Genomic DNA, 15,999 nt, shown 5'->3' with positions numbered 1-15,999 from the left:
ATATGGCCAATATTATATTTAGACAAATACCTTCTTCAACTTGACTTCAGTTAATTTTATATTTTACACTGAATGTTAGAAACATTTTTTTTTGCTAGTCCCCTGAAAACCAAGCTGTTTTCACATATAGATAGGAGTTAGAACACCAATAGTTTAGAAATTTTCCAATTATTTTGAGCAGATATTAAGAAAAAAAATCATGTGCTTAACTTTATTTTGTCAGATTGAACCATATAACTTAAAAAATAACTCTGTGGTGATATTCTAGTAGTTAATGTGGTCTCATTCAACTTGGGTCCTACTTGAATGCCTTATTATGGTGTGGAATTGACCATGAGTTCATGAAGACTGTGCCAACACTTTGAGAGTTACACTGGCAGGCCTTTACAGACTGAAAAGACCTTGAGTATGGGCCTGGTGATAGACTATCTGTCACTCGAGAAGCAATCTTTTTTAAGACTGGAGCAGTTCATCATGGGGTTGGTCCCATGGCAATGTAAGATGTACTAATTCATTGAAGGGTTGCAGTCTGAATCAGTGGAGGGAACGAGATTGATGAGTCACAGATTTTGAAGTGAAGTAATGTCATTGTGCTATGTTAAATAAAATTCTCTTTAAAATGTTTATGTTAGATTTGAAGTTGAGATGACTATTTAGAGGGTGCAGCAATTATGTTATGGATGTTACTAATGAAAAGAACACTGGACTTAGGGCTGAAAGAGCTGAGTTCCAGGCCTGGCTCTTCTCATTTCCTAGCCACGTGGCTATGAAGCCAGATTGAAGATTTGTCTCTGCTGTTTATAATATGTATGATCTTGAGCAAATCACTTAGCCTCTCTAGGCCTTAATACCTTCATCTTTAAAATGAGCGGTCAGACTAGGTCATCTCTGTGATTACTTCTAGGACTAGATCCTTTCTGATCCTTAGTTTCTTCATGTGACAAATGGAAATAATAATATGCACACTAGCCTTCCTTAGGAGCTTGTTGTAAGAATTAAATGGCATGTAAAAGCATGTCAAATCTTTGGTTTTTTGAATTTTTATATAATGTGAGATATCATCATCATCATCATCACTATCATCATCAGAATGTATTTAGTATGTTATATCCTAGAGTATTAAAGAAGGAACTGAATTATTTTACCAGGTTGATCAGAGGGCTTGTTTTAGACCACGGTACTCGTCATCCTGATATGAAGAAAAGAATTGAAGATGCTTTTGTTCTCACTTGCAATGTATCACTAGAATATGAAAAAACGTAAGGAGTTGTTTTCTCTTTATAACCTAATGAAAACTTAGGCTTTTCTTTCTTCCTGAAAATCTTTTTTCCTTCCCATTTCTCTTGCATTTGCTTGTTTGCTGCTGTGTATATGTTTACAATTTTCTTTGTTCTTTTAGAGAGGTGAACTCTGCTTTCTTCTACAAGACTGCAGAGGAGAGAGAGAAATTAGTAAAAGCTGAAAGACAATTTATTGAAGATAGAGTAAACAAAATAATAAAACTGAAAAGAAAAGTCTGTGATGATGAAAAGAAAGGATTTATTGTTCTTAATCAGAAGGTGAGAATGAAATTTTCAAAATGTAAGTATATTTAAATGCTTGTAACATTCAACTTGGCAATGGAGAATGCTTAAATCCTACTTGTAATTTCTCTATTTGATTACAGGGCATTGATCTATTTTCCTTAGATGTCCTTGCAAAAGAAGGTATTGTGGCTCTTCGCAGAGCTAAAAGAAGGAATATGGAGCGGTAGGCTTGGCATATAGATAAAATAATCATACATTCTAAATAATTTAGTGCTGGGATCTGGAATTATTTTACACTTTTGGGTACTCATTTTAGCTTATTCAGCAACATTTATCATTTCTACAAAAATGTAATTGCCCAAAAGTTTCCTAATTCAGGTAGGAACGAAATATTATATTGTTACAATTACAGAGGTCTATAATAGGGTTCTGAATAGTAATAAATGAATGAGTTATCAAAAAAAGGTTCTTCAACCCCTATAAAAACTTTTTTGAAATGTATCAGAGTTTGACAATTTCCTCAAAACTGATTTTTTAAAATTAATTTTTTTAATCATCAAAAATCTACCTTTTCTACTGTCTCCCCCACCCCAGCACTTTAGAAAGAAAAATAAACTTCTGTTTACAAACATATAATTAAGTAAAACAAATTTCTGCATAGGCCATGTCCAAAAAAATATCTTATTCTACACTCTAAGTCCTTAACTTTCTATGAGGAGATGGGTAGCATGTTTTATAATGAGTTTTCTGGAGTTGTGGTTGGTCATTAAGTTAATCAGACTTCCTAAGTCTTTCAAAGTTGTTCGTTTTACAATATAGTTGTCATTGTATAAATTGTTCTCCTGGTTCTACTTACTTCAGTCAACATCAGTTCAGACAAGACTTCCCAGTTTTCTTCGAAACCATCACATTCATCACAACACAATAGTATTCCATCACATTTATATGCCATAACTTGTTTTGTCATTCCTCAATTTTCTTGATAACTCTTTTAGTTTCCAATTCTTTGCCATTGAAAAAAGAACTACTATAATTAATTTTGTACATCCTTTTTTAAGAGTTTGTTTTGCTTAGAACTAATCCCTCTCTTAAACTACTCACTTTATTATTTCCTCCTCTCTCCTGTTTCCCATTGAATGAAGTGTATTTCTGTACCCGACTGGGTGTGTGTGTTCTCTCTTTTAATAAGTTCAGAGGAGAGTGAGGTTCAAGTGTCACCCACTCTCTCCTTTTTTTGTGTAGAGTCTACTTGTTACACTGATTCTGTGAGATAATTTCTCCCAACCTTCTTCTCCCTGTCTCGCTGTAGTATATTTACTCTCCCTCCCATTCCATTCTTCTTTTAAGATCAAGACATAACAGAACCACTCCCAACCTTTCTATTTAATTAGACTCCCTCTATGACTCCCATTGGTGATAGGATTCAGAGGAGACAGAAGTCTCATCTCCCCGTACTAGAATGTAAAAAGTTTACCCTTGTTTAATCTCTTATGATCGTTTGTTCATATTTACTTTTTATGTTTCTCTTGACTCTGTTTGAATTTTAAAGTTTCTACTCAGCTCTGGTCTTTTCATTGAGAAGGCTTAGAATCATCTATTTCATTAAAAGTGCATTTTCCCCTGTAGGATTATACTCAGTTTTGCTAGGCAAGATATTCTTGGTTGTAAGCCTATATCCTTTGCCTTCTGGAATATCATATCACAAACTCTTGGCTCCTTTAAAGGAGTGGCAGCTAAATTGTGTGTGATCCTGGCTAAAGTTCCTCACCACTTGTATTCTTTCTTTCTGATTGTACTGTTTTTTCTTTGACCTAGGAGCTCTGAATTTTGGCTGGACATTTTCATTTTGGGGTTTCTATCAGGAGGTGACTGGTGGATTCTTTCTATTTTCACTGCCTTCTGGTCCTAAGAGATATGGGCATTCATCTTTTATGATTTCTTGAAATACAATGTCTAGCTAGGCTCTTTTATGGTCATGGCTTTCAGGTAGTCCATTGATTCTTAAATTATCTCTCTTGATCTGTTTTCCAGGTAAGTTATTTTTGTTTTGATATACCTTACATTTTCTCCTATTTTTTAAAGCCTTTTGACTTTGTTTTAACATTTCTTGTTGTTTATGGAGTCATTGTTTTCTAATTTTCAGGGAGTTTATTGCTTGGTCAAGGCTTTGTACCTCCTGTGCCAAACTGTTAATTCCCTTTCCAATTTTTTCTTCCATAACTCTTATTTTTTTTTCAGTTTTCCTCTCTAGCCCTTTCATTTAATTTATAAAATAAAAAACAAACATTTTCAACTCTTTTAAAAACTTTTGCTTTAGCTGTTTTGGGAAATCTAGTTGAATTTGTGCCCAAGTTGTGTTTTCCTTTGTGTCTTTGCTTATAGATGTTTCAGAGTCATTCTGTTCTGCATTTTTGCCTTGAGTTCCTTTCTCTCCATAATACCTCTTTTTGTTGTGATTTCTTTTACTTGTTTGTTCTTCCAGCCTGACTTTGGGCTTTATATTAGGGCCCTTCTGGAGGGAAGGTCATTTCTGGTCCTGATGCTGCTTTCTTGGACTGTTGAGTATTATATTATTTCAGGATCTCAGGAATAGCTCAGGCTGGAGATTTGCAAGCTTACACTGCTCCCAGAGTGGTGTGCTCCAGAGTGAGGTCTGATTTCTGACCTTTCTGGTCTGAGCTCTGCAAGTTCTTGACATAGGTCTGGGTCTGAGCACCAGGCCTATGAGCTGGCCCCATTTGGAGTTCCATTAGACTGCTCCTGTAATACTTCTGCAGGCTCAGGGTGTCAGAACTGAAGGCTCCCCTTTGGTCTAGGATTCATGTACTGTATACTTAAGACTGGTCTAGAGGCTGGAACTGAGACCCTGCTCTGTTCCTGGGGTCCTAAACACACAGATGTTGCTTGCTTCTGAGTGTACTCCTTCTTTATTATATAACCTAGGGCCCATTACCAGTCCTTACCTGAAATGCTACCCCTAGCTGCAAATACCTTTCAATAATCTCTGGGTCTGTGAGCAAGAGCTGAGTGGTAATCAACAGAGCTTCTAGTTTACACCCCTTCTGCACCCTGGACAAATTTGGCCCTTCTGTGCTGGATATGTCCTGGTGCAAGCCTCTCCTTGAACCGCAGTGCTCTGTGCTATGGTTCTTGGCCAAATCCCATCACCAGGGACTGCCGACTTCTTATGTATCTTCCTACTCTGGCTGCCTTCCTATGTGAACCTGGGCTGGAAAAATAATTTACTATGTTGTTGTTTTTTTCTTTAATTCTTTAATTCCTTATTTTTAATTTCCCAATCAGGATTTGGTCTGGTGCATTTTCTAGGTCAGTTTGAAGGAATTGTTGGTGGGGAAGGGGGCAGCCTGACTGTACTGCTTCCAGCTACCTTGCCACTTTGGCTCTATCTTCTCCTTAAAACTGAATTTTAAAGCGTTGTGGCAATGTTGCCTTATTAGCAGTATGATTTCGCACTTTTAAGATGATTAGAACATTTTTGGGAACTTCCTAGAACTAACTAAAACTTTGGTAACATCTATTTCAGCCTGACTCTTGCTTGTGGTGGGATTGCGATGAATTCCCTTGATGACCTCACTCCAGATTGCTTGGGCCATGCTGGACTTGTTTATGAGTATACATTAGTAAGTATTTTTTTATTTCTGTAAATTTTTGAATACTGATCACGAAACTGTCAAGTTGTGCAGTTTGAAATCTGCACAACACAGATATTAACATATACAACTTATTCATGTAACTTTTGGTTGTGTTCACATACAAGAACCAAATGCTACTTTTAATACTTTTATTTACGTCTAACAAGAAGAGCCACGTAAAGTTTGTGCCTATGATGAATTTTTTAAGTTTTGGGGGAATTGCATATATTTCATAACCATATGGAAGAACATATGTGACATCTTGGCTATGCTTTAGGGGGAAGAAAAGTTCACCTTCATCGAGAAATGTGACAACCCTCATTCTGTAACCCTGTTGGTAAAAGGCCCAAATAAGCACACACTCACACAAATTAAGGATGCGATCAGAGATGGACTGCGTGCTGTCAAAAATGCTCTTGATGATCGTAAGCTACCTTTTGTTTTGTTCATGAACTCCTTGAAGGCAATTTTAAAGTAATAAACCCACTGAGAGACAGTGAGATATCGTAGAGATAGAGATCTAGTCTCAAAACCAGGAAGAACTGGGTTCAGGTCCTGTCTCTAATACAGCCTGGCTATGAGACCCTAGGCAAGTCAATTGATTTCCTAGTACTTTAGGCTTCTCAACTGGCTAAGATGCTAAGTTCAAAGAAAGTTCTGACTTGCATTGGTAGAAGGTGTTTCTTTACCTGGGTGTTCCCTCTACCAAGAAATCATAGGTCTAGTCCCTATTCCTAACACTAAGAAATCTACTATGATACTGTGGTATCCTGTATGCCATAAAGTGAGACACCAATCTCAAATCAGTACTTTCTATTTTAATGATGGACTCCTTTTTAAATTAGTGTGTAGTTATGAAAGGCACGTGAACATATTTTAATGTATTTAAAATTGCCTTTTAGTTCTTTATAGTTTTTCAAAACACTTTCCCCTACTGACTCTCATTTGATCCTTTACAGCCACCCTGTAAGGGAGGCCAGACAGATGTTATTACTATCTCCATTTTATAGAGGAAGAAAGCAAGCCAAGCTGAAGTTTAGGAGAAGCTGTGACATGGGCAGTGTTCTGGAGCAGTCTTGGTGCCAGGCCTCTCGCCCTGGTTTTTCTGACTCCACACACAATGTTGTTTTTACTACAACATTCTGTCATCACAGTCACTTTTGAAGGAATCGTCTCAAATCATCCCAAATCAAGAATTAAAACTGACCACCAGATAGCTTATCTGCTGTCTTGACATGATAATGCAAAGTATCCTTAAGAGAGAGTGAGAGAAAAAGGAATAAATCAGTCCTTAAGAGACACCACCTCTGAAACTTAATCATAGAGAAGACACTCTGAAATAAAGCAGGATGGCTATCTAGATGTTTCTTTCAGCCTCAGTTATGAGGGAGTAAACAATGAAAGAGGAAAGAGAGGGAGAGGTTCTGTTTGAAGTCCCTTGTCTGTACCATGTTTAATTATTTATTTAACTGCCTCTACCTTTAGAGCTCCATGAGGCAACCTCGTAATCACTGAGCTGTGAAACTTTAACTTGTCAGATTTCTGTGCGTATTTAAACACCATTCAGATATCTGTGAAAAATAGCACACACTTGACTACGCTAATTGCTTTCTTTTATATTTTTTCTGCATGGTATGTCTTGTCAATCGTTTCTTTTCCTTTCCAATAGACTGTGTAGTTCCGGGTGCTGGTGCAGTTGAAGTGGCAATATCTGAAGCTCTTGTCAAACACAAATCCAGTGTCAAAGGAAGAGCCCGCCTTGGAGTCCAGGCTTTTGCTGATGCATTGCTCATTATTCCAAAGGTGTCAATCTATCCTGTTGGTCAGAGGAGAGGTGGCTAGAAAGATGCTTAAGTAATCATAGGGTATCTCTAATAGCTGGCATAATAAAAAGATACATGTATTTACTTGCATTAACTCACAATTTCCCTCTTCATTTGCAGATATTTTGCTTCTAAAATGGGGGAAATTATGTGGTGATAGCTGTGAACACTGTGAGGAGCTTCATGAGGGAGGGTAATTTCTCTCCTGGGAGGCTTCTTAGATAACAACATTGGAAGTTCTCTTCATAAAGGGTTCAATTTGAAAGGGTACTGATAACCATAGAACTCTTATCCTCTGTTGGCCAGAGCTGAGGTATCACCAACTTCAATTTCTCTTTAGCACTGAGGGGTTCAGGATGTTTAGCCTCCCCTCCTCTGCCCCCCGTTACTAGCCCAGATTTGTCAGGGACAGCTATGACTTGAGATGCTGTTTTCATTTCTACAGAAAAAAGAGATGCCAGATTTCTTTTGAGAAACAGAAGAAACATAGAGGAAACCTTCTTTGCCACAATTTGGATTCAAACCACCACTGGGAGACATATGCCACCCCTACCCCTTCTAATAAATTATTTTAGGTTGAATTCAGACTTTACAAGGAAATCAAGTAAAATAGCACGCCTTTATTCTAAATACTGCAAAAACTGTCCATTATTTGCAAAGCCCTGAGTCAGAGATTGAACTCTCTTCCCTCATTAAACAGCAGGAATAATAAATAATGGTCTCCTGGATAATACATGTCTGTTAACATGGCTAAGATTTATTATAGGAAGCACTCAATATCTACCAAAAAAGGGAAAACCATAGAGGGGAGAGGAGCTCTTGAATTTCCCCTTCAGAACTTGGAGTAATGGGTATGCGCTGAGTGAGTAAATATGGAATAAAATTTATTGTTGACAGACTTCACTAATCCTGATCTTTTAAACCATTATCTGTGGATTTCACATTTATTCCACACAATTTGAATAAACAAAACTCTGACTCTTGTCTTGAGGGCACTGTATCTACTGTACCCTCCCCACTGGATCCCACTTCCCCCACTCTCCTCTGACTTGGGGCTGAGAGGAGGGCCTGACACATTCTTTTTTTTTCCCCCACTACTGCTTCCAGACCATCTTTCTTGCCAACACCTTTCAACTACCTTTTCTCTTTGGAAGTATGTACAATTCATTTTTGCCAACCTTTTCTCACTCTTGATGCTTCAGACCTCTCTTCAGTCCCTGCCTCTTGGCATCAGGGTGTGGGGGCGAGGCTGTTGGACCTGGAGTCAAGAGACCTGGGCCCAAATCCTACCTCTTACTAACTCTGTGACCATTGGTGAATCACTTAACCTCTCAAGGCCTCTGTTTCCTCATCCATAAAACAGGATAATAGTGCTTGCATGACTTACCTTAGAGTATTGTTAGAGAAAGTGCTATATAATTGAATTAATTTTATTATAGTTCCTTTCTACCTTGCTCAGTTGAGATATTTGTAAAGCACAAATGCCTTAGCACAGTGCCTGGCACACAGTAGGCTCTTAATAAATGCTTGTTTCCTTCCTTTCCTTCCATTTTCTGTTGGCATCCTCATGTACTTCATTATGCATATTGATGATTCTTCTTAACAACTGAGCATACAATTCTTCACCTCCAATGACCCACTCCAACCCATTTCAGCAACATGTTAGTATGGTCACACCTTAGACTTCACCATCTTGGAATTATGACTTCTATGAGATCCTGACTATTGAAATTCCAATTTCTGGCCATGGCTTTCTATCTTTCCATTGTTGTCACACTAAATCTCCTCTCACTCATCTTAACCTATACCTGTTCTCCCAAGCTGGCTTCACTAGCTGTGATGCTAGAATTCCTTGTTCCTCCAACCTTATTCTATTTCTGGCCTGCTGAGCTCTTTGGGTAACTTCTGTCATCAGGTTATTTTTCTGTTCCTGTTTCTGGATTGTTGAGTATTTTGAGAAGTCATGAAATTGAGCTGATTTCACTCTCTACAGATTGATGGTACACAATCTCTGTTTGGCCCTTATAGCTTCTGGACCAGTTTTCTACTCTGATCTTCCAGACTTCCTGTCTCATTCCCCACAGTGACTATTCCAAACCTTTTATTTTATCAAGTCTCCAACTGCATGCCTGTACCTCAAAGTTAACAATAGATGGCTTAGTCTTTTAACATAGTGATATTTATACTATTTGACATGAGAAACCTTAATTCCCTTCTCTCATTCCTGAAATACCTCTGCATCACTATCTTCTTTCTTCTTGTTCATTGTGGTCATTTAAGAGGTAGTCCATCAGCTCTCTATGACTCCTCATCCTCTTCTTTATACCTCTGTGGTGAATGTTCCCCAAAGGTCTGTCCTTTGTTTTCTCTAACTAGGCAAATGCATTCATTCTCAAGAATTCAGCCACTGCTGTTATGCAGGTAATTACCACTTCTCTTGTCTTGAGCCCTCTCCTCTCTTCAGAGTTCTGCACTTGTATTTTCTTTAAATTCTGAATTTTTGTAGACAGCTTTTGCCTTTATATTTATTTTCAAATATGTCCCATTCCTATACCCTATCCTGCAAACCATCCCTTGTAACACCAATAAAAAAGAGGAGAAAAAACAGTTCAGCAAAAGTAACCAATATCCTGGATCTGGTAGTGTATGCTGTATTCTCCACCCATAGTCTCCCACCTCTGCAATGGATAGAGAGGGGCTTAGTGTCTCTTCTTCAAGGACAAGCATAAGCAGATATGCACTGGCAGGACTTTGGTGCTTGGATGTCTCATTGCTACCTCAGACTCAGCCTGTCAAAAAACAAGTTTATTATCTTTCCTCCTGAATGTTTTTCCTCTTGACTTCACTCTTTTTGTTAGTGACACCAGGATTTTATTCACTCTCCCATTATATATCACTTCTTTTTTAACACTGGGGACCAGCTGACCTGTCTTCTTGCTGTTTTTAGTATATACGTTCTATCTCCTGGCCCCATCCCTTTGCACAGGCTGTCCCTCATTCTTGGAATGCCCTCCCTCTTCACCTCCACCTCTTTGAATCCCTACATGCCTTCAAAGCTCAGCTCAAAAACCACCTTCTATGAGTCCTTTTCTATCGTCCTAGCTGCTAGCACCCCCCAAAACGACTTGGTACTTACTCTGTGTATACTTTGTAGTTATAGGTATACTTGTTCTTTCCACCTAATAGAGCGTAAGCTCTTTGAGGGCTTTCATTTTTGTTCTGTATCCTCCGTGCCTAGCACACAGTAGGCTCTTACTAAATGCTTTTGGATTGATTGATTCATCCTTTCACTTCTCATATTCAAGCAGTTTTCAGTTCCTATCAGTTCCGTCTCTACTGTCTCTCATACTCCTGTCTTCCTTTCTCCTTCACACATCACTTTCATCATCAGCTGCCCAGATTGCAATAACTTCCTAATAGGTCTTCCTGTCCCCACTCTCTCCACCCTCCAATCTGTATATGCAATTGCTAAGTTAGTATTCTTTATACAGAGATGTAGTCATAGCTGTCTTCAGGAGGTCTTAGAAATGAGTTTATTTTCTATGCCAGTGTTGTCTTTTGCTGTCATCTCTGCACTTGGCAGTCAGTCAGATGTTTGCTGACTCAGGTGCTTTCTGTGCTCCTTTGATCTTCTTAGTGTGGCAATTAATTTACATAGGCTGAACTTCTGTATCAAAGTATTATAGATGTTGATGTAATTTTAGTTGTTCATTTCCCGTTTGTCATGACCAGTTGTTTAAATATTTCAGTGTTGAGTTGTTTCAATTGTGTGACATCTGTTTCTTCTTCTTGCTTTTTACTTATTCTCATACTTGCTTGGATAAGTCAGTGGTCTGACCGTACACAGAGAGATAATTCAGGGATAGCTCTACCTGTTAAAGTAGAATCAATTTCAGTTTTTGTTATATTAATTGGTGCTTATCATGTCCAGAGCCTACAGATTTTTTCCTTGAAGAAAATGTTCATAATGTAAAGGTGTGAGGTTTCTGTGGAGTCTCTAAGTCTTCCTTTTATTTCTTCTTTTTGAGCCATGCTTTCCCATATATTTCTCACCATTCTGACCTCTTTCCACCTTTGTGTTAAAGCCATCCATTGTCAGAGTACTTAGTAATTTAATTTGGAGGGTTTATACACTTTCCTGTAGAATTTTTCTACCTCTTCATCCCCTGCAGCTGTTTGTTGGTTCATAAGCTACAGTTATTTTTATGGTGGTCTTTTTGTAGATATTTGCCTAGAGGACCACAATTCAATATGATCAAATATTCTGTGGAATAATATTTCTAATTGACTTTGTATATATAATAAAAAATAAAACCCAATTTCCCATTCTCTTTCCTTATTACTCAAAGGAATATCTGTAAGCCAACCTTCCTTAGCTACAACTTTATTTTTTCTTCTGGTTTTGTTGATAGTGAGAATGTCAAGATTGATGATTCAGCGCCATTGGTGGTCATTGGACAAGGCTGTCACATTTAGAGTATCAACATTTAGAGTTATAGATTGCCCCAAAGCTGATCTTACTGCCCTCTGTACCTTCCTTCCCCACTTTTGCCACTCTGCCTCCATGACTGCAAAATTGGAAGGAGGCTGCACAGGACTGGGAGGCATTTTGTATTTTAGTTTGCTTCATAGTTTGCCATGGCCCAAGATGTCATCACCAAGTGGTCATCCTATTGGCGACAAGGCCCTTTGTCCATAGTGAAGCTAGTCCTTAGAAAACAGACTCCTACTCAGCTCCTTGACAGAGAAGCGATGAACTCAAAACGTAGGATAAGACCTATTTTTGTACATGGACAATTTGGGAACTTGCTTGCTTTGATTATATGTATTTGTTACAGTGGTTCTATTTTGTTTCCAGTTTTTGAGGTGAGGAAAAAAAGGTGGGGGAAGGAGGGAAGTGGAGCTAGGAAAAAGATTCCACCATTCCCCACCTCCAAAGAGAAGAAAACTGAAAAAAAGTCCTATGGAAACATATAAGCAGGAATTTACATACTTAAAAAGAAAAGCACACTTTATGTAATGGAGATTTGCAGTATTATGCACAATTCTCTCTTGTTCTACAGTATATACAGAAATACTTACATTGTGCTTATTAATGGACAAATCTAAGCCTTTTCTCATTCATCATCCTTCTTAACCTCTGTACAGCCTTTGGCATTGTTGACTTCTCTCTCCTCCTGGATTATTTCTCTTTTCTGCGTTTGTTTTTTGTTTGTTTGTTTTTTTTTTTAACATTGCTGTCTCTTGTTCCTCTTTCTTCTTGAATGACTGCTCCTTTTCTGTCTCCTTTATTGGACCATCATATCACAATCACTAACTGTAGGAGTTCCTCAAAACTCTCTTATCTAATTATCTCAAAACTTCTCTTATCTAATTTGAGGGTTGTATCATCTTCCATGGGTTTAATTATCATCTCTATATGCCATGGGATCCTGAGCGTCAGTCCCATGTCACACTCACAAATCCAGTCAGTTGCCAAATCTTGGCATTTCTACCTGCAGCTCTCAAGTCTGTATTCTGAATAGTTAGAAGCCACCACCCTAGCCTAGACCTTCATTACCTCTCTCCTCAACTGTTAAAATAGTCTCTTAATTGTTCTTCTTACCTCAAGTCTCCCTTCATTCCAAGCCATCTTTCATATATCTGACAACTTAATATTTCTAAGGTATTGATCTGTCCATGTCACTCCCCTGCTCAAGAAGCCTCAGTGGCTCCCATTGCTTAAAGAATAAAATAAATACTTCTCTGTTTGGCTTTTAAAACTCCTAATAACTTGGTTGAACTACATTTCTTTAGAATTAGCGTTACAATCTACGATCTAACCAAAGCAGCCTTCTTGTAGTTCCTCCCATGTCTCTGGTTTGTACTGGCTGTCTCTCATGCCTGGGATGCATTCTCTCTTCATCTGTGTCTCAGAAGCCCTAGTTTCTTTCAAATATTGCTCGAGTCACTTTCTACATGCGTCTTTTCTTCATCTCCATCAAACAACCTTGTACTTATTTTGTATATATTTATATAGGTACATGCTGTCTTCTTGATTCTTTCTCCTCTCTGGGTTTCCACGACACTGCTGTATCTTGTTTCTTCCAGAATATAAAACTCCTTGATGATTTAGACCCTTTTTATTTTTGTCTTTGTTTCCCTAGCTGTGTCCCCTGGTACATAGTAGGCACTTAATCAATGTTGTGATTAGAGCCGAATGGAAACTTGGTGTTTATCTCATTCAGCCTGAAGTATGGATATCTTCTTGAACTGAGGAATTGGGTTTCTAAAAATAGATATATTAAGATAGTATTTTTTTAATCTATCCTTCATAACTAGAGAACAATGACAAATTTTTAATTTCACCACTTGACATTCATATATATACTTTTTTTCTTTATATATTAAAGGTTCTTGCTCAAAATTCTGGCTTTGATATCCAAGAAACACTAGTAAAAATTCAGGCAGAACATGCAGAAACAGGAAAACTTTTTGGTGTAGATTTGAACACAGGTAATGGAAATGTACTGATCATGAACAAAATCATTAGCTACTAAAGAAATTCATTTTAAGGCAATGTAGTAAATTGTCTCCCAGAAACTTTGCTATGTTGTTTTATCATTATGATTTTCTTTCATGTAATTTTTTAATTGTACCTATGACTTGCTCTTTAATCAACTCATTACTTAGGATTTTATCATTAAGATTCCATCTGAGTCTGTCTTTTGTTTGTGCTCCCTGAATTCATTTTTTAAAAAAAATTACATTGTGGTCTGTAAAGGATGTGTTTACTATTTCTGTCTTTATCATTTATTTGCAATATCTCTGTGTCTTAATACGTAGTCACTTTTTGTAAATGTTCCATGTGGTACTGAGCAATTTGTATTTTCTTTACCAGTCCCATTTAGAAAATGCCATATGCCTTTAAGCTCTGATTTGCTAGCAGTTTGTTTAAATATGTATTTTCTCTTTTGCTTATCTTTCTGCTGGATTTGTCCAGAACTTTGTCTTCTGCTGCTATTGTATTTACTGTATGTCTTCTTGTATTGAGTTATTTCTTCTTTTGTGACTTTAGACTCTAGGCATTTGGAGGATATTTTAATATTGATATCAGCTTATTGTCTATACTTTTAGCATAATGTAATTTCCTTTTTTACCTTTTTTATTACTGTAAATTTTTGTTTTTGCTTTGTCTGATATCTGGTTTCTTTTTTTGTTCATTTGATACATAGTAGATTTTCTTCAATCCTCCCATCCTTATTTGGTGTGTTTCTTGTCAGAAATAGATTATGGGAGTTTTGTTTTCTTATCCAATCTCTCAGTCGTTTTTAGTTTTACTGGCTTGTTTAACCCATTCACATTTAAAGTTATCAGAAATAGGTCTGTATTTTTTTCTATTTATCTCTAATATTGTCTTTTTTCCCTTGGAATAGGATTTTTTCTTCCTCTCAATGTAGCAGATTTTATATGGGAGTATGTTTGGTTATTATTTAGTTTTAGCCTTTTGGAAGAGAGAACATAAATGTATGACAATAGTGTTAAGAGACTTTATTTTACTTTCTAGGTGCACCAATACTACCAGCAGAATCAGGAATTTGGGACAACTACTGTGTGAAAAAGCAGCTCCTTCATTCTTGGTAAGGCTGGATTTCTATGAAGAAGGGGGAAAAACTTTCATGATCCTATTTGATAGCTTTTTTCTTTAAAAAAAGAATTAAAATTTTCTATGAACTTTTCCAGTTAGATTCAGAAACAGAAAATGTGGTATTTTTGAAAAAAATTGATATTCATTCTTAGATTATGCCATATTTTTCCAGTAATTTTATTTTTACCTCTAAGAAAAAAACTTGGTTTCCCTGTTCATTCAATAACAAGCATTTATTAAGTACTTACTATGTGCCAGTCATTGTGCTAAGTACTAGGTATACAAAGAAAGGTAAAAATAGTCCCTCCCCTCAAGAAACTTACAATCTAATGGGAGAATCTTTAAAATAATAGCATTGCTAAATCACTAATGAATATATATGTACATATACATATATGTTCATTTTATATATATATATATGTTGGAGAGAGAGAGGGAGAGAGAGAGAGAGAGAGAGAGAGGGAGGGAGAGAGAGGGAGAAAGGGTTGGAGGGAGGGAGGGAGAATATCAAATAAATTACAGGGCTTTAAGTTCAGGCTCACAGGTCATGTTGATAGAGGTACTTTAAACAAGAAAATAGGGACAGTATTTCTATTTTTAATAGCTTGCACTAGCTTTGGCTCACAAAAACCTTATACTAATAAAAAGTGAAGAATGAAGTTCCCAGTGTAGCTGAAGATTGGTAGGGGGAGGAAAGATGGGTTGGTGTGCATCACTAAATCTGTCATCTGTTTTTTTAGCACAGTGATTGCTACAAACATTCTCTTGGTTGATGAAATTATGCGAGCTGGTATGTCTTCTCTCAAAGGATGAATTGAATTCCAAACCAGCCTTGGGAGTCGAGTTTCAGTACATCTGTGCAGCAGTTGCCCATATATTCCAATACATTCTGAATTTTTACAAATAAATGCAGTTTTTTTGCCTTCGTTCGTTTTAAACTAGTTCTAAAATATTTTTCATGGAAATTCATAGAATGAAAAGTGATTATGTTAAAGAAAGTGTGATAACAACCTTAATTGTAGAACTCAAACCTCCAGTTGAATAACACAGTGTCCAATATGGTGATTACAGTGTGGTGTGGTGGAGAGTTCTGTGCTTGGAGTAAAGGAGAAAACTAAGTTTAAATCCCACCTCTGACATTTACTAACCATGTGACCAGGGTCAAATCACTTAGCCTTTCTGACTCTCAGTTTGCTCATCTATAAAATGGGCTATGATAATACCTTTAATAAATACTTCAGGGTTCTTGTAAAGATCAGATGAGATAATATGATAATAACTATCATCATCATCATCTTTATTATTCTTACTGAAATGAGTTTACATACCATAATCATTGATATTGTATAGGATTCCAGTTGAGAGTCATA

General features: G+C 37.0%; 1 protein-coding gene across 2 annotated transcripts in view; it reads left to right on the top strand.

Annotated features, from left to right (window-relative positions):
* The window catches only part of LOC114043176 (T-complex protein 1 subunit zeta-like), a 37,874-nt gene extending 22,307 nt beyond the window's left edge, over nucleotides 1–15,567 (top strand). The window contains exons 6-14 of one of the 2 annotated variants that reach the window (XM_027862182.1): nucleotides 1,149–1,259; nucleotides 1,400–1,559; nucleotides 1,667–1,749; nucleotides 5,071–5,167; nucleotides 5,457–5,604; nucleotides 6,849–6,982; nucleotides 13,395–13,497; nucleotides 14,549–14,621; nucleotides 15,370–15,567. In XM_027862182.1, coding sequence (XP_027717983.1) covers nucleotides 1,149–1,259; nucleotides 1,400–1,559; nucleotides 1,667–1,749; nucleotides 5,071–5,167; nucleotides 5,457–5,604; nucleotides 6,849–6,982; nucleotides 13,395–13,497; nucleotides 14,549–14,621; nucleotides 15,370–15,442 — 982 coding nt within the window. In that variant the 3' untranslated portion in view covers nucleotides 15,443–15,567. The remainder of the gene's footprint in view (nucleotides 1–1,148; nucleotides 1,260–1,399; nucleotides 1,560–1,666; nucleotides 1,750–5,070; nucleotides 5,168–5,456; nucleotides 5,605–6,848; nucleotides 6,983–13,394; nucleotides 13,498–14,548; nucleotides 14,622–15,369) is intronic. The other variant, XM_027862183.1, reaches the window with a different exon arrangement.
* Nucleotides 15,568–15,999: the final 432 nt, after the last annotated feature.

The sequence above is a fragment of the Vombatus ursinus genome, unplaced genomic scaffold (assembly GCF_900497805.2).
Source record: "Vombatus ursinus unplaced genomic scaffold, bare-nosed wombat genome assembly UNPS02014768.1, whole genome shotgun sequence".
NCBI lineage: Eukaryota > Metazoa > Chordata > Mammalia > Diprotodontia > Vombatidae > Vombatus > Vombatus ursinus.
This window is presented reverse-complemented; position numbering and strand designations above follow the sequence as displayed.